At 41.4% G+C, this 25,270-nt stretch overlaps 1 protein-coding gene across 5 annotated transcripts in view; it reads right to left on the bottom strand.

Annotated features, from left to right (window-relative positions):
* ZNF385D (zinc finger protein 385D) overlaps nucleotides 1–25,270 on the bottom strand; it is a 379,934-nt gene that overhangs the window by 1,844 nt on the left and 352,820 nt on the right. For all 5 annotated transcript variants that reach the window (XM_063128331.1, XM_063128341.1, XM_063128350.1 and 2 more), the window contains 3 exons: nucleotides 8,131–8,364; nucleotides 3,751–3,929; nucleotides 351–452 (listed from right to left, as the gene is read on the bottom strand). In XM_063128331.1, the coding sequence (XP_062984401.1) occupies nucleotides 351–452; nucleotides 3,751–3,929; nucleotides 8,131–8,364 (515 nt within the window). The remainder of the gene's footprint in view (nucleotides 1–350; nucleotides 453–3,750; nucleotides 3,930–8,130; nucleotides 8,365–25,270) is intronic.

Raw genomic sequence — 25,270 nt, 5'->3', positions numbered from 1 at the left:
CTAGCTGCAGATGCTGCTGCATGCAACATTTGCAATTAAGGAGAACCACCCTGGGCCTCTCCCGTCTGCAGGGAAGCTCTCTCTCTCTCTCTCTCTCTCTCTCTCTCTTTCCCACCCAGGAAAGCCCCCCTCTTCAAGGTAAGGATGTCTTCTTTTTAACCTGGGGAAGAATAAGGGAAGGACAGTGGAGGTGGGTGCCATGACAACTCTGCCAAGCAACATAACCAGAATTGTTCTCACACCCAGCCATAGGAAATACTGTGCTTGGCAGGACACAACTGAACCATTCTTCTGTTATATTTCCAACAATATAATCAAAAACATGCTTCTCAGAATAGTCAATTCCTTACCCCAAGTGGGTGTGTTCCCTTCTGGAGTTTGTTGTAGGGACTGTATTTGGGTTTGGGGGGCTTCCCAGCAGCTCTGTCTTTGTGCCTTCTACTGCTTATGTGCTGTTTGAAAGCAAGTTTTTAAAATTATGATTCTGAAGATATAAATAACATGCCTTCAGTTGTCTTCAGCACTGAACATTTGTGGCCACCCTAACTAACATGGTTTGTTTAACCTGTTCCAATACCACACTTATTATTCGCAATAATAAATCTATTTCATTTTCACAGTTTTATATTTATGAAAAGAAGATATTTATTTTTTCTAATACATACAATATATATATATGGCTTATCTGCAAAGAGGAAATCATATGATGCATTCTACTTCAGTTAGCGAGGTCTACCTTTGTAAACTGCCTGAATAAGAGACCATCTGGGGAACTGCATGTAAACCACACAGAACTCTTTGGGGGAAGAGCTCACCTGCTTTGACTATGATGCACTTCTGTGGATCACTTTGAATGTTAGGGTGCCATCCTATGCATGCTCCATCCTATGCATCCTTCATGCCAACCATGGTGGCTGGGGCATACTGGGAATTGACCCACTTTTTTCTATCTAAACATGCATAGGATGGCATCCTTATTGTACTATAATGATTTAATCCTAATTGACTTGTTTATTTAATTTATTACAATATTCATAAACCATCCCATTTCAATAAACATGGTAAAACCAATCAAACAACAACAACATATAAAACAGTAATCCACAATCCACTATGTATAATAAGCAGTGAAACAGAACCAAGCTATGGTTGCTGAGACCTCAAAACTTGGGTAAATAGCCAGGCTTTAATATGGCACCAAAATGATGCCTACATTGGAGCCAGCCAGGTTTCTGGAGAGAAGCATCCATAACTGGAGTGGCATAGCCAAGGAGACCTTCTGCTCCCAAAAGTGGGATGCAGAGGAAAGCCCCTTGGTGGATGGTATGCATACAAGAGAGGCAATCCCTCCCATAATTTGTCGCTTGTCAGCCTTTTCCCGAGGGCAAAAATAACACCACCCTAAGAGGGGGTAGAAGTGTAATAAATGAGGAAATAAAGCTATAGCTCCTATGCTGTGCTAATATTTCTAGTGTGACTATATGCAGTGACAGGCGGAGATCTTTAACAGTGGTGTAAAAGAGGATGTTTCAGCAGGTGTGAACATTCTCTTCCCATTCCCCCAGCTTCCATTCCCTCTTTTACCCGGCTGTTAAACTTTAGCCACCAGGGCGCTGTGCCCCTTTGCATCTGATCACCCAAGGTGAGGCAATTCGTTCTTCCCACCACAAGCACTTATGTACTGTCCAGGACTGGGTTGCGAGCTGCCTTGGTTTCATCTCTTGGGCTTTATCTGTCGGTTTTGTCAGAGCCCATCCATGTGAATAAGTGGCTGTCTGGCAGCTGCCTTAAATTGCTCCCTCTGGCAGCGGCCTCCATATGGCCAACAATTTGTCTGCAGCATCTCCTCCTGAGGAGGAGCATCCTGTGGGTTCACAATCACACAAACCCACCATTTGGAAGCTTTGTCAAAGGCATTTCATGCTTAGAAAGCTGGCGCCTTTTGACCAGGCGCCATGTGGACGCTTCTTTCTATTGCTCCACTTGGCAGCTGCCTCTATGGACTGAGCCATTTGTCTGCCATGACCTGCCACATGGGCAACTGGGCAAACATACACAGGTACAGGCCGTTTCGCCACACAGTAGGTTGCAGCAGGAACACTTTTTGTTTTCTTTTTAGTGAACAAAGTTCTAGATAGAGCAGTTCTGAGTACTAATCTGCCTAGCTCATAATGCTCAGCTATATTCTGAACCGAGAGCCATCTCCATTGCTTGAATTCTTTTCTGGTTCAGAGGATAAGATGAGCCGGAGAAAAAATCTTCAGCCCTGCCGTACTGCCCCATTCCTGTTGATTTGGCCTGGTGGCATTGGCTGCAGCAATAGGACCTGGGAGAGGAGGTATAGCTGAATTTCCCATCCCTCCCTCCTCATACTTCTCTGCCACTTGGAACGTTGAGATCTCCTGCGCCAAAGAAGCTGGAGCTATTGGGTTGGATCCAATGGCGTCATTCTGCTCATGGCACTGCTTCTGGCAGTAGAACCAGGATGGGGTGATTCCCCCTCCCCCCAAATCTGTTTCAGAGGGCTGGGAAACCTTCCCAAGCAGATGTTCAGGTGGCACAAGACACAGCAAGGAGGAAGTTCTGTCATGCTGGTAGACTTTTGCTAGCGTATTGTTGGGTTTAATCCATACAAAATTACATTTCCTAAGGTTCTGCCACCTAATGCTTCAGTACCAGAAAGGAGGAAGGTGTTTCAGACTTCCACATCTCCAGCTCTGCTGCCATCACTGTAATTGCCACTGCCTAAATAAATGAAGGTGAAGTGAGCTGTGGAGCAGTGCAGGAGCTTCCAAGGACATTCCGAAACTCCTGGGAATGTCATCAGGAAATTTACAGTCTTTGAGGGGAATAGTTTGAACTGCTGAGACCAATTTGGAGGCAATTCTTCTGTGAGATGAATTAATTTAAGAAAACAACACACATTCCTCAGACAAAATTATTCAGAAAGTACACACCTCTTTATGTCCCCCACACAGTTGAGTACACAGTACAGCAGATGAAATAAAATGACAGAATGCAAGTGACAAGGTGCATTATGGTGTTCTCAAAGCATGTAACTTTGAGCAATTTCCTATGTACAGTGGTTTTGAGAAAACATACTTCAGCAGGATGGAGACATGTACCAAAACCAAACCAAACCAATAGTAACATGAAGGGTGTGGATGCCCTCTTAGAGTGACCAGATATTAGGGTGACCATATGAAAAGGAGGACAGGGCTCCTGTATCTTTAACAGTTGCATAGAAAAGGGAATTTCAGCAGGTGTCACTTGTATGAATGCAGCACCTGGTGAAATTTCCTCTTCGTCACAACAGTTAAAGCTGCAGGTGCCCTGCCCTCTTTTAAATCTGGTCACTCTAGTATAGCTCCTGCACCTTTAACTGTTGTGATGAAGAGCGGATTTCACCAGGTGCTGCAAGCATACAAATGACACCTGCTGAAATTCCTTTTTCTATGCAACTGTTAAAGATACAGGAGCCCTATCCTCCTTTTCATATGGTCACCTTAACCACATGTGACTCTAAATATGCAAATACTGTGACTTCTGTGATAGTGAAACAACTTTCTGGAGTTGCAGCAGTGTCTCAGAAATTACAGAGCTCTTTAATGTTACCAGTTTCTACAAATGGTTCTTAGACACATAGCACAAATCCTCCTCAGGTTTAGGGACTGGCATAGTGTGTGAACCAAGCCTCGAGTTTCTGGAAATTAAGAGCAATGTAAGACATGTTCTTCCAGAGCAAAGTACCTGTTTAAGTTGTGTCTCAGAGTTTACATGCACATCGCAAATTTCACAGTGAAATGTTTTGTTCTGAAGTCCCGTGTTTCCTTTATTAACAGGTCCTTTCCCTTTGACGCCTGCCCTGGGAAAGGCTTTGATGGTTCCACTCCCGTTTCGAGCTTCTAGCATAGTTTTGTGCTTTGTGCCTGGAGAGGTTAGACATGGGAAAGGAAAAACAAACAAACATTTTAGCAAGTTGTGCGTATTAATCCTTCATCTTGCTAAACACGTCTCAGGTTTTGTCCCATGTGGTGTCATAAACATTAGTCTGTATTCTCCATGTTACTGTGATAATAACAAAGTAATCCGTAATATTTCATTACCTCATGCCTGATTATTAAACGATGTACTGACACAGGCTGCCATCAATATGTAGTGACATGGTAAGGGAGGCCTGAGGTGAAGTTAAGTGGGTGTCTTATTTTTATGGCCACCTGCTGCTAATGAAACATGCACTGCCACTGCAAGATAAAACCATGATAGCCTTTTTAAGTGTTGGTATGAGTGATTGCCACACTTTTCAGATTGGCTTATTAACAGAGAGTTGAAATCTTGCTGGTGCTGCAGAAAATAATGGGCACTCTCTCAAAGGGTCCTTTCAGAGGAAACTTTGGCTGTGCAGGACCACGGAAATGAAACTACACACCAGCACAGTTGTCCTTTTCTAAGATCCTTTTGTTTCTATGTCGCTTTCATGGGGGGGGGGGAATCCTGGTGGATAGCGTTCAAAGACTTCAACAAGGGGATCAGCTCAGCTGGCATTGTTTCAAGTCACTGTTCCTTCAAAGGTGGGAAGTTCCTGGAAATCCAGGGTACCTTCACACTGTCAGTTTCCTTTTTGAAGAGGAAAGACAGGCGGTGTTTGTATACAACACCTTTTATATACAAATGTATTATTGAAAAGGTATTATTGGGGTTAAGAAGTAAGCGAACAGAATCAGTATGAATCTAAAGCAACATCAGCCTTCTGAAATCCACAAAGACTCATCCATCAGCTGGAAACTTGTTGAAAACTTTTCAGTCAGCTCCAAATCTCAAACTGTTTCTTTTTCAAGTCTCTTCATCTGCAGCTAACAATCAGATTGAGAAGGCCGGTTTTGAAGCCCCCATCTATCCTGTAAGTAAGTGTAATCTAGGCATACATTGCTTGCTCCTTAGTTAGCATTTAATAAGCCATTGTGAAACTTAAAGGGATACACAGAACATATTTTAAAAAATTAAGAGCATTAAAAAGTTAATGCTGGCTAGGGAATGATGGGAGTTGTAGGACTTTTTTTTCTGTTTAAACATGCATAGGATTATGCCCTAAAACAGATTCTAAAAGCACTTAAAACCATAAAAGCAAAACACATCAGATTCCAGACAATTTTAAAAATGTAATTCCATGAAACTCAACTCAAAAAAATGACAGCAACATTGGTATTCCCATAGTTGCCAAAATAACGACTTTAATACTAGTATTAGAAAATATCCAGCTAAATGGGGCATGGTGCTATGAAGGTAAGCATCATAATTCCTCATGACATCTTATTGAACTTGGTCAAGGAACTGTAACGAAATGTTCGAAAAAATGAAATCTACTTTTAGAACAAGATATTTCACATAAAATATGAGTTATGATATGGACAGGCCCACTTGATTTATCTTGTATGTTAACTTTTTTCTGTATACAGTGAACTTATCGTAATAGGTGGTATAAAACTGCTGTACTTATTTTTATTGTCTTTAATGGTGCAGTTCTATTGGGCAGAATCCAATGTGACATGACCACTAACATAACTTACATTGCACTAGCGCAAGGAACCTCTAGCACAATAACAATAGTGTTAGCTGGCATGATAAGATTCCCCTGAAAAGCTGTTCTACCAGTTAATGCTACTGGCATTGCATGAAAGATCCTTTTACATTGCTATAGCAATGTAATTTATGATATCCCTCTTGTTGCATTGAGGGTATCCCAGGGCCCATAGCTTCTTGCAGACCTCCTTTTCTGTGGGTGGAGAGGAGGTCAACTTCTAAAGGTCTCCCTGTTGTTTGTTGGAAACCCCTGTCACCATTGCCCCTCCACCTTCAGAGGTCCAAATGTGATCTAGAAGGGAAAAAGGCATGTTGGAGCACATTGGGGAAAACTTTGGATCCACAGGATCCAAAGCTCTTTCATTCTCTCAGCGTACCACCAAAATAGGAAAGAAACTATGCCAGCCCTGGAGTTGGTATAGTGAAAAGGGAAAATGCCAATCTCCACACCTTCCACCCTGAGCCCAACAGGAATTGGATGTTGTAGTTCTTCTGCCATGGACACTCCCCATCCTACCACCATAGGATATATGGAACATTATTTTAAAAATATGACTTGTTGATATTTGATAACTGAATACACATTCATGCTCAGCACAACCAAACATATGCATACAGCAAATATTGGAAAGGATATAATGCTATTGATGATGATTATACATATACATATATAAAAAAATTCTTATTATTGAATAATGTTGAACCTGTATGCATCAACAAAACTATGGAAATCAAAGGATTTCTGTTGGAATTAGAACCAATAACCATGTTGCTCAAGTATATTGATATGAGCATACTTTTTCTTATAAAAATACTGATTCACTACATGCTGTTTGCTTCATGAAAGCTTATAGTGTAACAATGCAAGTCAACATGATGATTGAGAAAGGTGGATTTGATGCATATATTATGAGATGTTTTAATGTTCATTCTAAATTTAGAAAACAGAGTAATTTTTCAATGAAATTGTGGTTTTGGATTACATATTTAGGGAATGATTGAACAAACACAGTAGATTCAAGTATATAGAGAAATACCAAGATTTACTAGTTACACTTTATTACTGGCTTAAATATCTAGATTTAAGCAAAGAAATGTTATGGAATAAAAATATATGTAAATTCAGGGAGTTCTATGCTAAATTGGATTAGGGCTATTTATTTTTTGTTAATGAAACTGAATAATACCTGCTAATACCAACTGCTAAAACCTCAAAAAAACCAACAACAACAGTGGACAATATTTTACACACTGTGTATTGGTTGTATCGAGACATCTGGGTTAGTTTATAACCCAATAACACTCAAATAAGTAGAGGGAAGAACCCCTCAAGTGTAAGGCAGGTTGAGCAATAGAATGGGAAACCTTGGTTTGGAATACCGTGGCACTTCCTTTCTGAGAGTTGTTAAAGGAAAAATTGGAGAGCATTTGCCAATTCAGTTGAAGACATAGGGTATCTTACCTTTCCTTATAGAACATGTACAGTTAAATGGCTTGTGCAATCTCTTCAAAACGTGTTTTTAAAAGTGACACTGAAGACAATTAGTCTGGGATATGTCACTTGGTGAATGCTGGTAATGTTGAATAATAAACGGAAAAGAGCCATTTTAAATCATATATATAAACCAATTAACGTTTTCATTTGCTTTTCTGACGTGGGAAATTCAAAACGCAAAAAGCAATTTAACTGTCACTTATGAAAACTGCCTAACTCTTTGAACGAAGTATAAAGTGTTGGTTATTATCTTTAAAGCCCTACATGGTTTGGGTCCAGGCTACCTGCGGGATCACCTTCCTCCATACAATCCGCCCCGCACACTCAGGTCCTCTGGGAAAAATCTACTTCAGCTAGCAAAAACTAGATTAACAACTGTTACCCAAAGGACCTTCTCTTCTGCTGCTCCCAGACTGTGGAATGGCCTGCAGGACTCATCAACTTAACAGTCTTTTAGCATTTAAGAAAGCTATAAAGACTGATCTATTCCAGCAGGCCTATCCATTGGAATTTTAGGATGTTTTTTATAATGTATACTATGTTTTTAATTCAGTTTTATGTATTTCATATTTATTGTTGTTCTCGCCTCGATCCAAATGGAGAGGCGGGTAAGAAATATTTATTATTATTATTATTATTATTATTATTATTATTATTATTATTATTATTATTAGAGACCTCCCATACTAGCTGGTTCTTTCCCTTATATATACAAGAATGCCAATTAGCAATTCAGTTTGCTATTGGGAATAAATGGAAGTATGCAAATCAGGGTGAGAGAGCCTAAGCACTCACATTCCTCCAAAGTGCAATATTTGGAACCCCAACAATTGAAATTTGAGGAATCTGATTGCTTACATGAAAGAGAATTCCTCCTTCCCTCTTTTATGAAGGACTTTTCCCCTTGTCATCGGCATGCTTTCATAGCTAATGAATTCCATGTAATTGCTGGTTTTGTGCCACCTTTCCCCCCCTCCCGCTGCAAGCAATCTAATCTATTCAAGGGAAGATAATTGCAGGGCTCTTTAGTCAGGAAAGAAATTGCCATATCTCACCACTGTTGTGCGCCTCCAACTGTGAGGCGGAGTTGACAGCCACCTTGCATAGTGAACAGTAAAGCAGCCGTTTGGCCTTCTCTTCCTCTGTCTCTCCTAAGGAGCATGCGTTGCTGCTAGTGGTGGGGGTGGGAAGTTTTTCCACTTTAGAGGTGATTTCAGTGGTCGTGATGCTGCTCTTCTGAACTTCAACCATTGTGGTTGTTGATATTGCTGGTGCCTCTGTTGTATTTTCTGCTTTAGAGATAAAAAAGAAGATATAAATGGAACCTACTTTTAATACAGGGTGGAATTTCACATTTGTAATGAGACGTGATTTAAAGTGGAAAGAACACAGTTCTAGAGAAAGGAGTTTCAGGCAGAAGCAATGCTATGTCAACTTCACAATAAAGATGTACTACACGCTATTGTATTCTGCATTTATAATCCGAAAAACTGCCCCTTCCCAAAACCTTGTAGAGTTGCAAAGTGCCTCTTACTGAATCGTTAATGGACAGACTAGAAAAGATGAGAATAGGATTTCCATATTTGTGCATGCCCTCAGGGCCAGGCCAAAAATAAATAAATTTTAAAAATGAAAGCTTATTGTGACTATTTGGCTGCACACTGTGATAAGATGGAGTTACTGGGTTTAATCTAAACACAGGTTCATATAAATTCCCTGAACTACATTTTTTGAAGGAATTTTACAATGGCTTTGTGTGATAGTTTTGAATCCAGGATTTGCCTTCCATGAGAAGAAGGGACTTTCCACAAGGTGCAAGCCTGTTCTACTCAGAGTGCTCATACAAAAAAAAAAAAGGGTTGCTACTAGTTTTGAGTGAAATTATCCAGAGTTCAACCAAAGATCACTTAATAAAAGAACACAGAAAGAAAATTCAAAGACTTGCCCAGAAGTTTATTGAACAAAAGAAATACAACCAATTGATTTTAAGGAGGGATGCTGCTAAAAATCTAAATTAGGTGATTCCCATTATGATTGTAATGCCCATATGTGTATATCTTCCATGAGTGAAGCTCCTACTTGCAGAAGGTGCTTCCACTCAATTTTCAGGGAGCCCCATAACACCATTTAGCAAGGTCCTCTGACCCCTCTGTGTGGCACTTTCAGTGGGCTAGAGGGGCTGCCCTGGGGAGGAGGGGGCAGTGAATTCAAGTTCCACCAGCCCCATTTCATGCATCTAAAACTGGATCCAACCCATTGTCCTAACCCTAAGCCCTCCCACAGCTGTGAGCGACAATAAAGAGGTCTGCCAAGTAATGCACAAAGCTTTATTCAGCCAATAAACATCTCTTCACACCTGAAGAAAGGTTAGACACTAGGAACCTTCCTCTAGGCTAAACTCGGTTAACTGGGGGCCTTCCTAGACGAGGCCTTAGCGCGCCTTCTGTCCCGGCTTCCCTGCTGTGCGTCCAGATGACGCACAGGGGAATCCGGAGACAGGCCGCGCTGAGGCCTTCTCCAACGCGCCATAAGCGAATTCGCTTATGGCGCGCCTTTTCCCCAGCTCCGGCCTGAGGCCGGAGCTGGGGAAGGTCTAGGGACTTCCGTGGCTTTTTGCGGCTAATCGCTTACTCACGAGTAGCCACAAAAAGCCGCGGACTGGCCACAGCGCTGAGCGCTGTGCCCATCGGCCGGGGAGATCCCGGGAGGGAAAAGGAGGGGAGACGACACAGGACACACACACACACACACACACGCACGGAGGGAAAAGGAGGGGAGATGACACAGGACACACGCACGGAGGGAAAAGGAGGGGAGATGACACAGGACACACGCACGGAGGGAAAAGGAGGGGAGATGACACAGGACACACACACACACGCACGGAGGGAAAAGGAGGGGAGATGACACAGGACACACGCACGGAGGGAAAAGGAGGGGAGATGACACAGGACACACGCACGGAGGGAAAAGGAGGGGAGATGACACAGGACACACGCACGGAGGGAAAAGGAGGGGAGATGACACAGGACACACGCACGGAGGGAAAAGGAGGGGAGATGACACAGGACACACACACACACGCACGGAGGGAAAAGGAGGGGAGACGACACACGGGACATGGAGGGAGAGAAAGATCAGGAAGGGATCAGGAGCGGATGGGGGGGGGTTAACTAATAAAAAACCCTTACCTTCTCCGCAGTCTTCGGGCGCACGTGGCCCCTTTAAACTTTTTAAAAAATGGCCGGCGCTGCAGGGCTTCCGTCGTCCCTGCGCGTTGTGCGTCTAGGAGGCTGGGCGGCGCGCGTTAAAGTTTGCACGCCGTCGCCCCGCCTCCCTGCCGGCTTATCCCGGCAGGTCTAGCAAGGCCCTAAGAGAGACAATTGTCTTTTCAACAAAAGGGAAGGTCTTTTCCTTCAGTCCCTTTTACTTCAAGGAGAATTCCTTTGAAGAAGCCTTTGGCGAGAAGCTAGCAGAGCTGATCGCCTCTCGCCTACTTTTAACTCCGCTCTTTTGAACCTGTGGCGGACCCTGGGATCGGCCAACTCTGAAGTTCCTTTCCCCTCTGAGGATTCCTTAATTCCCACAGCCTCTGAGTTGTTAACATTTTCTGGTAAAAATCCATCCCTGGAAGGAGAAGAGCTGGGGAGAGTCACCTCCCCCATTTCCTGTGTAAGCTGGAACATTTCTAGTCCTGTTTCTTCAGCTTCAGAATCCAATTCTGACTGATAGCCTGAAACATGTTCCCCCACACCAAGGGCAACAAGCTTGATCATGACACCCATCATACATAACTAGGAAGAAGCTATTATACATGAGAAACATACACGCAAGAGGAGAAAAGTAATGATCATTCTTGAAGGACATTTTGCCATGTATAAGAGACCCCAACTGGGTGAAAGATAAGTTTCTGCCTTATCCTATGGATCAGCGTAAGTTTCAGTGGCTTGGTTGGTAAATGCATCATGACAGTACAGGTGTGATCCTATGAGAAGAGATAAGGATGTCTAAACTTCATCCATCAGCCCAGGTCATGGTTTAGACATAGAACAGAATATCAAAGCAGGATGGTCTCCTGCCTCACCTCTACCTTTCAGTGGCACAGCTGGGTCTGTATCTTGGATATTCCGTTGTGCTGGCAAAGAGATATTTATGGCAGAACTTATAAACTGCTGCCTCAGTGTAGTAACAAAGCAAAACTAGTTTAATACTAGTTTAACAAAGCAAAACTAGTCAAGACACTGTGAGATCTGTGATTGGATGGCTTTTGTTTGTATTGTTGTTCAAAGCAGAAGCCATAGCAGGGGCAAGAAAGAAATCAGACCTGGGGATTGGTGGTCTTTTAACAGTCCCCCTTTACCCTCCACAGAAATGGTATTTCCATGACATTTATTTATTAATTTAAATTATTACATTTTAAAATTACAATTTCCAAAATGGCTTACAAACAAGGCAAAAACTGCAATTGAACAGATCAAACATTACAGATTCAAGCAGAGTCTGAAAAGCCACACTAAAGCACAATAGAACAGCAGCTCTAAAATAACTAGAAGTTCTAGGCAAATAAAACAGCATTAACCTGGCACCTAAAACAAATCAATATAGGTTACAGGTAAGCAGCCCAAGCAAGCAGATACAGATTTTAATGCATAATCAAGATCATGTAGATGGAGACTGTAAGAACCACCACCACCACCACCACCACCACCACAACAACAACAACAATAAACAAACTTTGGAGGGTGGTTTAGATTAGGAAAATGGTGCAAGAGAAAGGGTAAAAACTAGAGCTGTGCCTCTCAAAATTCTCCGCTCTATTTGTGGGCAGAGAAATCGAGGGGGCAATTTAATCAAATTTCTTCAGGGGGAGGAGAAATTCTCCAACAATTTCTTACAACTTCCCATTGGCAGGAGTTGTAGCACCGTTCCCTCACCCCCAATGGTTTTTTGTACCACCACTGCAAGTGGCAATAACATCAGCTGTGTTGGTAGGCTGACCCCCATTGTGCATCCTGTACAATGCAGGTGTGAGGGGGGCAGGGTTGCGTGCAGTTCCAGGTAAGAGGTGCAGCCAGTGCTGAGCTGGCAGCTATCTTCAAGTTTTCTAAAAGTTTTCTTACCCCCTGAAAAAGGTTTCATTGTTCTGCCTCATTCTCAGTGTTTTATAATTTATTTTTATGATGTTTTGGGGCTTACCTAATCACTGCAAGGTGGCTAAGGGTACTGTGTCTGTCTCTCTGTCTGTCTGTCTGTCTGTCTGTCTTTCTATCACACACCTTTCCATTCCTCTGCATTCTCCAAGCCTGCTTGCAGTTTCTGACCTGAAAAAGCCCTAAGGGAGGAATTACCTCATGGTGCCTTCCCCTGGGCTTTAGTTAAAGTGTGGGAAGCTGAGAAGGCTACAGGCCATTGGAGAGGTGATTGTACAAGGCAGGACTCTTGCACATGCTCCTTGGTTACCTCCTAACTAAAGTAAACCTAGAAACTCAAACCCAACCATGAGAATTTCTCCAAAATTTTCTTCTCAGCTTTGATCCTCCCAAAATGACACCAGAAATGGTTTAAGGGGAACCATTAAGGGGAAACAGTTTAAGGGCTTGCAATTCTGGAATAAGAGGACTTCTTACGTTTCCTCCTGTTTTTTGTTTGTTTGTTTGTTTTGTTTGTTTTGTAAACCAGCCTTACTTCAAACAATTTCTTACACATTTCTAAACACTTTTTGGCAGAATGGTAGGGACAATGGAGTTCTGGCCGCATGCTGCCGCTCTTCCTTCACAGAGGCATTCTGGGAAGTAAGAATGGTTGCAGTCAGAGCTCTGGAGCTGCTGCTGTGATGCCCAAACTGCCAGCAAACCAGCATCTTTTTAATAAATAAATAAATAAATAAATCTGGAGTTTGAAAAAAAAAAGACAGAAAAAGGAGATAAAGTTAATGATTTGTAATCTCTCTTTATGAATAGTTTCAACCCACTTCCTGAATCATTTTGCCCTTTCCCTTTTCTTTTCCTTTGGTGATTTGGGCAAAAGGCCACCCTGCACACAATTCAGCCAAGCCCCACAAACAAAACAAAAGATCAAGACCTTCTGAGTTTGTAAAATGAGATCCTGTGGGGAAAAAATGAAATGGACAATAATTGTCCAGACCAGGACTTTTAAGATTAGCTTCGACAAAGTGTTCACAAATATGCCACAGGGACCTTCCTGCCATGCCTAGAATAAAAATGGATTCCTGCATTTTATTGGTCAGGTCTACGAACGTCTTCAGGTTCTCTCTCTTTTCATTATTCTGTGATCTTCCTTTTGAAATTTTTAATCGTACAGTTTCAACATGATTAAAGTGTAAGTCATCTCTCCAGGCAGGGAGACAATCAGCGCTAACAAACTTAGAGGTGAAACAAAAATTGCCTCTATAGGCAGGAGATATAATCATGCGGTATAATTAGAGTAGTCAGTCAGGCTCTCTGGGGGAAAGGTGTGAAATACAGTAAAAGGAGAGAGAATAGATCGTTTATTCCTCTCTTAAAATCTCCTCCTGCCCTTTTCCATTCTTGTGTTGCTTCATTAATTCATTCGGTTAACGTATTTTGACAATTAGAATCACCTGTCACATGAAGAAACAATTTTGACAAACATGCATAAAAAGGAGGGGGGCATTAAAAATAAGACTTCCTGGTCCTAACAGCAGATATAAACATCTTTTTCCTTTTGATAGCCAAAATGCAGGGAGAAAAACAAAACAAAGAAGAGGCAAAGCTATCACCATCCCAATCATAAAATTTCATGATCCATGACTTTTGGTATCATGCAAATGCCTTAAGAAATATGTTTCTTTTCTAATTTTGATATATGTTCAATGTGTACTTTGACCAGACCATTTGTTTCAATAGATCTGGGTATTTTTTTAATTTGGGGTTCAATTTCTTGTACTTTGTATTTCAAGCCAAATAACAAAGCCCGTTATTATTGGTTTCTAAACATTAGTTGGTTAAATCAGACTTTTCATAACTAGTTCTCATAATGTTGGGAAAGGGTCACAAAAGACCATTGTACAACAGAATGGTGCACTGGAAAAGGACAAGACTAGAGCTGTGCCTCTGAAAACGCTCCACCCTATTTGTGGGCAGAGAAATATAGGGGGCAATTCCATGAATTTCTCCAGGGGGAGGAGAAATTCTCCAACAAGTTCTCACAAGTAGAGTTCACCATTGTCAAGGGTTGGACTAAATAGGCCTTTGGTCTGATCCAGCATGGCTCTTATGTTCCTATGACCTGATTATGGTGTATTTTCATTCCTCTCTTTCATGACAATAGTTTGAATCCCAATTTTCCTCCAAGAAACGTGAAGCAATCACCGAGCTCCTTGACAACTCTAGAAGGTAGGAGGATGAGGCTGACAGTGACTTTCCAAGGCCATCCAGTAAGATTCATAGCCAAGCATGGAATTCAACTTGGGTTTCACACATCCAAGCCCAGTACTTTAGCCTACCACTACCACACTTGCTTTATAATATGCTGTCTGTCTGAAGCATTACTCCAGCACACTGAGGGGCTGTGTTCATGGCATGAGGTTGGCGCTGTTCTGCTGCCAAATCCCATGCTATAATTGGTCTGCAATGGTGACAAGTTGTCCTTATGGACTTTCTGGCAGCCATTAGGTCCGCTAGGCCTGCCCCTCCTGCATTTTCCGGCAACCAATAGGAGGTCATCTTCTGCCTGGGAATGTCCCTGGAGTGGTTCCAAGTGAACCACTCCAGGGCCCGATGAACTGCGTCCTAGAGTAATGAAGGAGCTAGCGGAAGAACTCTCAGAACCTTTGTCTATTATCTTTGCAAAATCATGGAAGACGGATGAGGTGCCAGATGACTGGAGGAGGGCTAACGTTGTCCCTATCTTCAAAAAGGGCAAAAAGGAGGAACCTGGGAACTACAGACCAGTCAGTCTGACATCCATCCCTGGGAAAATTCTGGAGCAGATTATAAAGAAGTTAATCTGTAAACACCTTGAAATCAATGCGGTGATCACTAGAAGCCAACATGGATTTGTCAGGCACAAATCCTGTCAGACTAATTTGATTTCATTTTTTGATCGGGTAACCTCCCTTGTGGACTGTGGGAATGCTGTGGATGTCATATATCTTGACTTCAGCAAAGCTTTTGACAAAGTGCCCCATGATATTCTGATTAACAAACTAGCTAAAAGTGGGCTAGATGGAACAACTATTAGGTGGATTCACAGTTGGCTACAGTATCGGACTCAAAGAGTACTTATCAATGGAACCTTCTCAAACTGTGGAGAGGCAACGAGTGGGGTACCGCAGAGCTCAGTCCTGGGCCCAGTGCTCTTCAACATTTTTATTAATGATTTGGACGAGGAGGTGCAGGGAACGCTGATCAAATTTGCAGATGACACAAAATTGGGTGGGATAGCTAATACCCTGGAAGACAGAAACAATCTTCAAAGTGATCTTGATAGGCTGGAGTGCTGGGCTGAAAACAACAGAATGAAATTTAATAGGGATAAATGCCAAGTTCTACATTTAGGAAATAGAAACCAAAGGCACAGTTACAAGATGGGGGATACTTGGCTCAGCAATACTACAAACGAGAAGGATCTTGGAATTGTTGTAGATCGCAAGCTGAATATGAGCCAACAGTGCAATATGGATGCAAGAAGGGCAAATGCTATTTTGGGCTGCATTAATAGAAGTATAGCTTCCAAATCACGTGAGGTACTGGTTCCTCTCTATTCAGCCCTGGTTAGGCCTCATCTAGAGTATTGCGTCCAGTTCTGGGCTCCACAATTCAAGAAGGATGCAGAAAAGCTGGAGCGTGTTCAGAAGAGGGCAACCAGGATGATCAGGGGTCTGGAAACAAAGCCCTATGAAGAGAGACTGAAACAACTGGGCATGTTTAGCCTGGAGAAGAGAAGATTGAGGGGAGACATGATAGCACTCTTCAAATACTTAAAAGGTTGTCACACAGAGGAGGGCCAGGATTTCTTCTCGATCCTCCCAGAGTGCAGGATACGGAATAACGGGCTCAAGTTAAAGGAAGCCAGATTCCAGCTGGACATCAGGAAAAACTTCCTGACTGTTAGAGCAGTACGACAATGGAATCAGTTGCCTGGTGAGGTTGTGGCCTCTCCCACACTAGAGGCCTTCAAGAGGCAGCTGGACAACCATCTGTCAGGGATGCTTTAGGGTGGATTCCTGCATTGAGCAGGGGGTTGGACTCGATGGCCTTGTAGGCCCCTTCCAACTCTGCTATTCTATGATTCTATGATTCTATGAAGACAGACTGGCGGAAAAGCTGGGCTGACCTTGCTCTGACTGGAAAAGTCAGGGAAAGACCTTCACTTTTCAGCCACACATCTTCGCTCCTTTGCCCTGGGGTGGCTTTGAATCTTTGGCTGCATCAAATAACCGATGCAGCATGGACTCAGAGCCATCCTGAGGCAAACATGACATCAAGACAGCCCCTAATTTCACTAATGTGTTTTCTTCAACCCTGCCTACGTACAAGTATATTTCTAGATTGATATTAGGAAATCAAACACAAAAGTCAAAGTCCTAGAAATACAAGCCACAGAATTTACTTCGCTTCATGCAGAACATTTCCCCGTTAAATAATGTTTTGTGCAAAGGGAGATCTTGTAGAAATGAATAATTATAGTTTTCAGTCCAGTTAAAGTAAATCGTAACTAAGCTGCATTAAAACGAAAAAATAGTATTCATTACTCCGATTAATATCAGTACGATTTAGGATTCAATCCTATGCACGCTTACTTTGGAGAAAAACTGTTGTGCTTGATGGAAGTATATGTGCATAAGACTGGGATAAATGTCATGACTAAGCTTAGCTAAATCAGATCATGATCTATAACTGTTGCAAAGCACATTTGGCCCCCCACACACCTCCTAATCTGGGATTCCAACTTCCAACTATCTTGAAATAAGAGAGAAAATATTGACAATTATTTTATCACATTGTAGCACTTTAAGTTCATTTAATTCCAGTAATTTGCACTTTTAAAAATTCTATGTAGTAAGGGCACAATCTACCAGGATGTTCCGTACCAAAGGCAGATTGAAATGAGTGAGAACTGTGCAACATTAATACCATTTTAATACTGTTCCCCTTGTTTTCAATAGCTTCACCAGAATAACATTTAGGTAGGGTGACCATATGAAAAGGAGGACAGGGCTCCTGTATCTTTAACAGTTGCATAGAAAAAGGAATTTCAGCAGGTGTCATTTGTATATATGGAGAACCTGGTGAAATTCCTTCTTCATCACCACAGTTAAAGCTGCAGTGACCAGATTTAAAAGAGGGCAGGGCACCTGCAGCTTTAACTGTTGTGATGAAGAGGAAATTTCACCAGGTTCTTCATATATACAAACAACACCTGCTGAAATTTCCTTTTCAATACAACTGTTAAAGATACAGGAGCCCTGTCCTCCTTTTCATATGGTCACCCTAATTTAGTTATTCTATATCTAGAAATAATTAGATATGCTTAAAGCTATCCTCCAAAACTTTAGAATGTATGTGTTGTGTGTTTGTAAAACACATATAAATATTATACATCTGGATGTCCACCAAATAATTTTAGCTAATTAATCATCTGGATTTAATGGGTTAATTAATTAAATATGAATACACTTTCCTATTACTGTAATAGGGTGACCATATGAAAAGGAGGACATGGCTCCTGTATCTTTAACAGTTGCATAGAAAAGGGAATTTCAGCAAGTGTCGCTTGTATGCATGCAGCACCTGGTGAAATTTCCTCTTCGTCACAACAGTTAAAGCTACAGGAGCTGTACTAGAGTTACCAGATACAAAAGAGGGCAGGGCTCCTGCAGCTTTAACTGTTGTGATGAAGAGGGAATTTCACCAGGTGCTGCATGCATACAAGTGACACCTGCTGAAATTCCCCTTTCTATGCAACTGTTAAAGATACAGGAGCCCTATCCTCCTTTTCATATGGTCACCCTAACCACATGTCACTCTAAATGTGCAAATACTGTGACTTCTGTGATAGTGAAACAACTTTCTGGAGTTGCAGCAGTGTCTCAGAAATTACAGAGCGCTCTTGAGTGTACCAGTTTCTACAAATGGTTCTTAGACACACAGCACAAATGCGATTAGTGGCTTCCCACACTTGGAAGTGAACCAAGCCTCAAGTTTGCATACAAATGACACCTGAAAGAACCTTCCCTTTTCTATGAAACTGTTAAAGATACAGGAGCCCTGTCTTCCTTTTCATATGGTCACCCTATTAAACCAAGGTATAGGTGACCTTTTTAGAATATTGAAGGAAGTGTAGGATACTTCAGTCAACAACAGTACCATACATTTTTAATACTTTTCATTTCATTCCCTATTACAGGAGCACCCCTCCCATGCTCAGACCCATCAATTAAATATTGTGGACTCCAATTTAGTAACTAACATTGCAATCCTATACCTTCTTGGCTGGGAACAAGTCACAATGAACTTAATGGGAGTTACTTCTGAACAGACATGGATGAGGTTGTGCTGTAAGTCTTTAAATGACTGCCCTATGAATTAAATAACAGCACGATCATATATATACACAGAAGTATGCCCCATTGATTTCAATGGGGCTTTCTCTCAGGAAAGTGGGTATCCTAAATTGCAATCTTAATAAAGTACACTACACATATACAAACATACATGCTGCATTAAATCATTTTGAAAATTCTTATTCCCTTACAGGAGCCAAAACCAAAAAGGGGGAAAATGTATTCAGAACTATGTTTTCACTGAGAAAGATTTGCCAAATGCTACACTGTTAAAGCCCTATCACCACGCTAGATTAGGAAATTATATAAAACAGGGGATGTCAAATTCTGTCCATGTAAACTCCCCACTTCAATAAAAACTTTTAGTACCTCTTTACATTAGCAAATATAAAGTCATGACTGGCATCTCAAGAGTAGGAAGTGGCCAATATTACCTCAGTCTAGGACCCAGCAGATGAAAGACTTACTGCTGCAGGCTTTCCCTGGGCCATAAGTAAACTAATTATGCCACTTCATTTTACTGCTCCACTTTAGTGCTCTTTTATTGTAGTTGGAAGTGGGTTGGGTTTGTGTTTTTTATGCGCTGCGTTTTAATGCTGAGTTTTGGTTTTAATATTGTGTTTTAATGTTGTGAACTGCTGAGAGATTCTATTACATTCTGCGGTTTATAAATGTTACAAATAAATAAAATCATAAATAAGGACAGCATGTCACATTACATTGTGATTTGAAGAAGAAAAGAATTAAATTGCCAACCCTTTCTTGGTTCCTGATTCAGGGTCTTTTAAAGCAAAAGTATTTTAAACTCAGATGCACCACCCTCAAGCGAGGTATATTTTGTTGTCTCATATTTATATCTTGGAGAGAACTGTGAGAAGTTCCATCAGGAAGACTCACAGAGAAAACCTTTAAACTTTAGGTTGATATTCAGGTGGACCTGTACATTATAACTTAAGGCCAGGAGTGTGGAATTCAGTGTGGTCTGGAGAGGTCTAGCCTACCTAGTTAATTTAAAGACTAGGTTCAACTTGTTATTTTCTTAGGGTCCCCATATTTAACCTTTTACTTGCATTAGATTAACAGAAAACAATATTAATATTCAGAAAATTACATTTTTCTTCTGTATGCCATCTATAAAATGGGGGGGGGCATTTTTACTCTATCTAAGAAGACATGTCCTAGAAAACGTGTTTTCTGTATTAGAAAAATGTACCCATGTTTAGAAATGCTTAATTCCTTGAGAATTTGGGGTATATATATGAGTTATATATTTTGTGACTTGATGTGTATTCTGTGGATGAGATTATTGCTTGAGTTATTGGCTCTGCTCATATATCTAGTTCTTGTTTTGTGCTTGTGGCACACTGTATTAGTCTGGATTATGGTGGATTGATAGTGATGAACTTGAATCATCAGTGAGCCTACCTTCTTCTTCAATTAGAATTCCACTCCTGTTAAGGGCCAATGCTAAAAGAGTTTTGGGGCGTTATACCTTTTGTGTAATGTCTCCATGCAAAGTTGATTTTGAAACTTGCATGTGGAGGCTGTAACAGTCAAAACTCGTCTAAAGTTGAAAGCTGTGGAGAAGCACGTATTCTATGTGGTTTCCGCAAGCTAAACATAAAAACATGAATAGACTGGGGAGGAGCCTGGTGTAAGCCCTCATAACTGCCTGCCTGAGGGAGGCTCATCTCACACTTTGATAAATATGATGCTAAAAAAATATTTTCCTCAAATTGCAGTGAACATTCAGAAAGGAATGCCAAGATTGCCTTCATCAGTGACAGCAACAGCGCCCAGTTAAAACTTTTTTTTTTTGCCTCTTATAGACATAAGAACATAAGAAGAGCCATGCTGGATCAGACCAAGGGTCCATCTAGTCCAGCACTCTGTATGCACTAGATGCTTGGGAACATGGTGGCCACCAGCTATCAACCAAGGATTCACAAGCAGGACATGGTGCAACAGCACCCTTCCACCCATGTTCCCCAGCATCTAGCATATACAGGCTTACTGCCTCTGATACTGGACGTTGCACTTAGCCATCAGGACTAGTAGCCATTGATAGCCTTCTCCTCCAGGAATTTATCTAACCCCCTTTTAAAGTCATCCAAATTGATGGCCATCACCACATTTTGTGGTAGTGAATTCTATTGTTTATCTATGTGCTGTGTAAAGAAGTACTTCTTTCACACATGTGCAAACTGGTGCTCCTAATGCAGAGTGCATCCCTGTAAACAAAAACAAGTTCTCAAATCCCTTTCACTTGGATGGTCTGAAGACGTGTATCAGCATATGTTCACAGGATCACCTTGGCCCCTGAAGAAATACTGCAGTGACTCAGAGCTGTGAGGGCCAAGTCAGAAATGCATTCAATGCGGCACACGTGAAAGGAATTGTTTTTTGTGATGTGGGCAAGCTGCGTTGTGCTATTTTCATTCTAATGACCTGCAGTGATTATTCATTCTTGCAAGTGTCATTGCTCTGCTTTGGCACTGCCACAGCTGCTAATACTGCAAGGAATGGGATGTCAGCATTCAATAGAGAGGAATGCTTAGAATTCACAACACTTCTTTTTGTGCTCTTAATCTTAATACAGAGTGCTTAGGAAGTCTATAAAAGAGAAAACCTTGAATGGAGTGGCAAGCATAAATCCAAACGTTTATTTTCATACTAAAACGACGGAATGCACAAAAATAGCATCTGTGGATATGAATTTCTCCTTAAAGTGCAAACCACCTACTAAAGTGGGAACCTGCAAGTGAATTATTTAAAGGATTGAAGCACATAGGATTAACTTTGAAAGCCAAACATTCTTTTCGGAATTTTTACTAGGCTATGGACACAAATTCTTTCTGTGGTTTTGCAAGTAGAATCTTGCCTTGCATAAATCAGATATGAATGGGAAAACTGAAGATGCTGTGCAGCGTTACATTCAGGGCCCAAGCATTAGGAGAGGGAAGCTACACTTTCCAGGGCCTAGAGACCCATGGAGACCCAACTCAGGCTGTAACCCTATTACCAAGAGGGAAAACAAACAAAAGCCAGAGCATGCTTGAGGAATTTATGCCAATTTAATCTATATACCTATTGTTCAGATCTTGTGAGATTTGATGGAGCCAATCAAAAGCAATGTTGCAGCAAAATAAACAATTTTGCAGTAAATTGGCAGCCAAAGCCCTTATTTGAACACAGACAGTTCCTTGTACAGTTAAACTAGGACTTGTGCTTCAGTATGTGACATGCTTTCTTAAGAACTATCCATCCCAGAGTTCCTTCTGCATAGGCCAGAGGGAGGGACAAAGCACCACAAAAATCATGGATACTGATCCTAGGAACAATTAGAGAAAGTGCTGCTGGTAGATTGTACAAGTCCAACATATACAGAGAAAACTAACCAACCTGGTTATATTCGTTTGATTGACTGAGTTTTACCAATAAAACCTCCAGTCCCACATATCCACCCCAAGCAGACAAGATGGAAGGAATCAACAAAGCAGGACTAGTAGTCATTGATAGCTTTCTGCTCCAGGAATTTAGCTAACCACATTTTAAAGTCATTCATCACCACATATGGTGGTAATGAATGCCATCATTTAACTATGGCCTTTGCTAGACCTAAGGTTTATCCTGGGATCATCCCTCCCTGCTCCCAGGATATCCTGTGTGTCATTTACATGAACAGGGATGATCCCGGGACAAGCCCGGGATAAACCTTAGGTCTAGCTAAGGCCTAAGTGTTGCATGAAGAAGTACTTCTGCTTATCTGTCCTGAATCTCTCACTAATCAGCTTCATGGGATGACCCAGGTTCTAATATTTTGAGAGTAGGAGAAAAATGTCTCCCTATCCACATTCTCCACACCATGCATAATTTTGTACACCTCTTATTTCTTTTCAGTATGGTGACCAGAAATTTACATCATATTCCAAGTATGGCAACACCATAGATTTGTATAAAGACAGTATGATACTGGCACACAAGCATTCTTTAGTCAATGGAAGAAAAATGCTTACATTTCAAAGATGTGCACAATTAAGGCCTACGTTTTGAAAAAAATATACACTTTCCCCCCCATACAAACATTTTAAAAAACCACCAGCTCATGATCTGACACACACTCAAAATAGAACAAGCTTCAAGGTGGAATTTGAAGAACTTTGACAAGCTTCAGTTTTGCTCGTGTGCTCATCCCTACCGCCATCCTGCCTTCATCATTGCTAGCAGTCTCCTGCAAAGCTTTTTTAGAAAACAGGTGAGCTTTGCTTCCTCTCGTAATAGTTACTTCCCAAACCACTGGAGAGGCTGGAGATGAAAAATGTAGTATTAGAAAAACAGTTTTCCTAGGGATTTTTTTAAAAAAGGGGGGGAAGTTGGCGTGGGGGAAAATTGAAATATTTTTTCTTATCAAACCAATTTACTTTACTTGTTTACGATCATGAAAAGTATTATTACGCAGAAACAGAAGAACGCCCTATTTTTGGTGGAAAAGCTCTTAATCAGATTTAGATATAAATATTATAATGTTCCACTTACAAGTTGTGCGTTTGAAGAATATTCAGAGTCTGTATCTTGGGGAGATCGCAATGACTCATCCAACAACTTGAGGAACAAAAAATATTACATTGGTCCTCTGAAGCTGCTAATGGCTTCCTGTACCATTTCAGGAACAATTCACAGTTATGACCTATAAAGCCCTAAATGGCTTGTGCCTGACATCGTTTACGATACAAATTATGCTTCCTATGCACAGACTGCTGTACAAACCCAGAGACTGGAAGAAAAACACAAATTCATTAATTGTGCTTGTAACAGATATGCCTCGTGGGTAAAAATAGTGCCACCTATGTGGAAAATAGATGCAATGCAATAAACCCTGTGGAAAGTCTAAGCTGTGTTAAAACAAACTTTGATTCACAAACACAGCATTGATTTACAAGTTGAGAATATTAGTGATAGGCAAATGTTAGCTAAGACCCACAGCATACCTCCAGCGGCAGAAGTGGGGTGGGAGGTGATTTTTGCCTAATTCTCTCTCACCTCCTGGAAGCTTCCTGTGCCCCCACCCCAAATCTGAACTGGAGTTTGGGTAGCCTCTGGAACAGTGTGGTAGGTGGTCAGCAAAAAATCTCCCAGACCTGTTCTTCCAGTGGGAACCACAGTCCCTTCTATGAAGGACAATTCAGGACCTAACCCAAAGTATGCATAGGGTTGCCACATTATCTATCTATCTATCTATCCATCCATCCATCCATCCATCCATCCATCCATCCATCCATCCATCCCTATACTGGCCATTAGTTAAAGCTCTCTAAGCACTTCACGAAAATTAGAACCATAAAATCCAACATGATAAAGCATAATATCAAAACATTAAAAATGTAGAACAGAATAAAACCAGAGTAAAGGTTTTTAAAATATAATAACACATTTTAAAAACACAACTGAAAGACTGAAAAGCCCAGACAAATAAAAAAGGTCTTCACCTGGTATTGAAGAGAGCACAATGTAAGAGGTAACTAGTGAGCCTCTCTGGGGAGGGCACGCATGCCACAACCAGGGTGCTACCACTGAAAAGGCCCTCTCCTTAGTAGCCGCCCACCTCACCTCTTTTGATACAGGCTGCAGAGGAGGACCTCGGAAGATGATCTTAGGGTCTGAGCTGATAAAAATATTGAATGAAAAACCTCTCAGAACAAGAGTTAGGGGGTGGGGGTGGTTTAGGTCTCTGACTAACCAACTTATTATGGCTCATGGATCTGATTGCTGTGATGGAAAAAAGCAAGGAAACAAGGGCAGCTTTGTGCTTAATAATGCAAAGTGTTTTCATAGGAAGAAGAGGAAGAGGGGTGGGGGAGAATCCGTCCACAGCTTCAGTTCCAGGGCCTTGTGCTCTCCAGTTAAACCTGATTTGACTGTGTCCTGAAGTGACTTGTTTTTATTAATTAGTGATACACAGCTTTGTAATGAAATCTGCATTCTGTTGCTGCCACCAGTCCCTCCAGTTCAATGCACAGTTCATCAATCCTGAAAGAAATTAACTGCATAAATGGGATGCCTGCATTCTTGCAGAAGTTAATTGAATGACACTGGCAGGAGCAACATTAGGAGGTGAAGAGCTGGTAAGAAAAAGAGCGAGGCAGGGAAGTCAGAGGCAATTTCTGCATTTGGGGACTTTCTGATAAATGCTTAAAGAAAGATGAGTGCAAACAAGTGGGGAGAGGGGAGGAGAACCAATTTATTCTGGATCTATTTTAAGTAACCCTGGTTTTGACTAGATTTGGAAGCTGTCCTTTCAAGACTATAATATAGATTTCTCCTCAGTGAGGCAGAAATAGAAACCGCTTTCAGAAACTATGAATGAAAGGTTCTCTTCTCAAGGAGCTTTGGGGAAAGGGTGGCTGGTGCTAGCTGCTGCTCTTGCCATTTAATTAATGAGACTTGTGTAGTGAAGAAAAATTCAATTTTAAAATCAGGACAAAGGACAATGATTTGAGCTTTAAAAGTAGAGCTTACAATCAAGAGCAGAGAGGATCATACTGATTTTCTTCCCAGCTGCTCTGTGAAGGTAACACATTTTCAATTTGGACTCCGACTTCAAGGTTAAACACAAGGTTAAGTACCAGGTTGAGATTTGGTAGCAGCCT

This window comes from Elgaria multicarinata, chromosome 1, assembly GCF_023053635.1.
Source record: "Elgaria multicarinata webbii isolate HBS135686 ecotype San Diego chromosome 1, rElgMul1.1.pri, whole genome shotgun sequence".
Taxonomy (NCBI): domain Eukaryota; kingdom Metazoa; phylum Chordata; class Lepidosauria; order Squamata; family Anguidae; genus Elgaria; species Elgaria multicarinata.
This window is presented reverse-complemented; position numbering and strand designations above follow the sequence as displayed.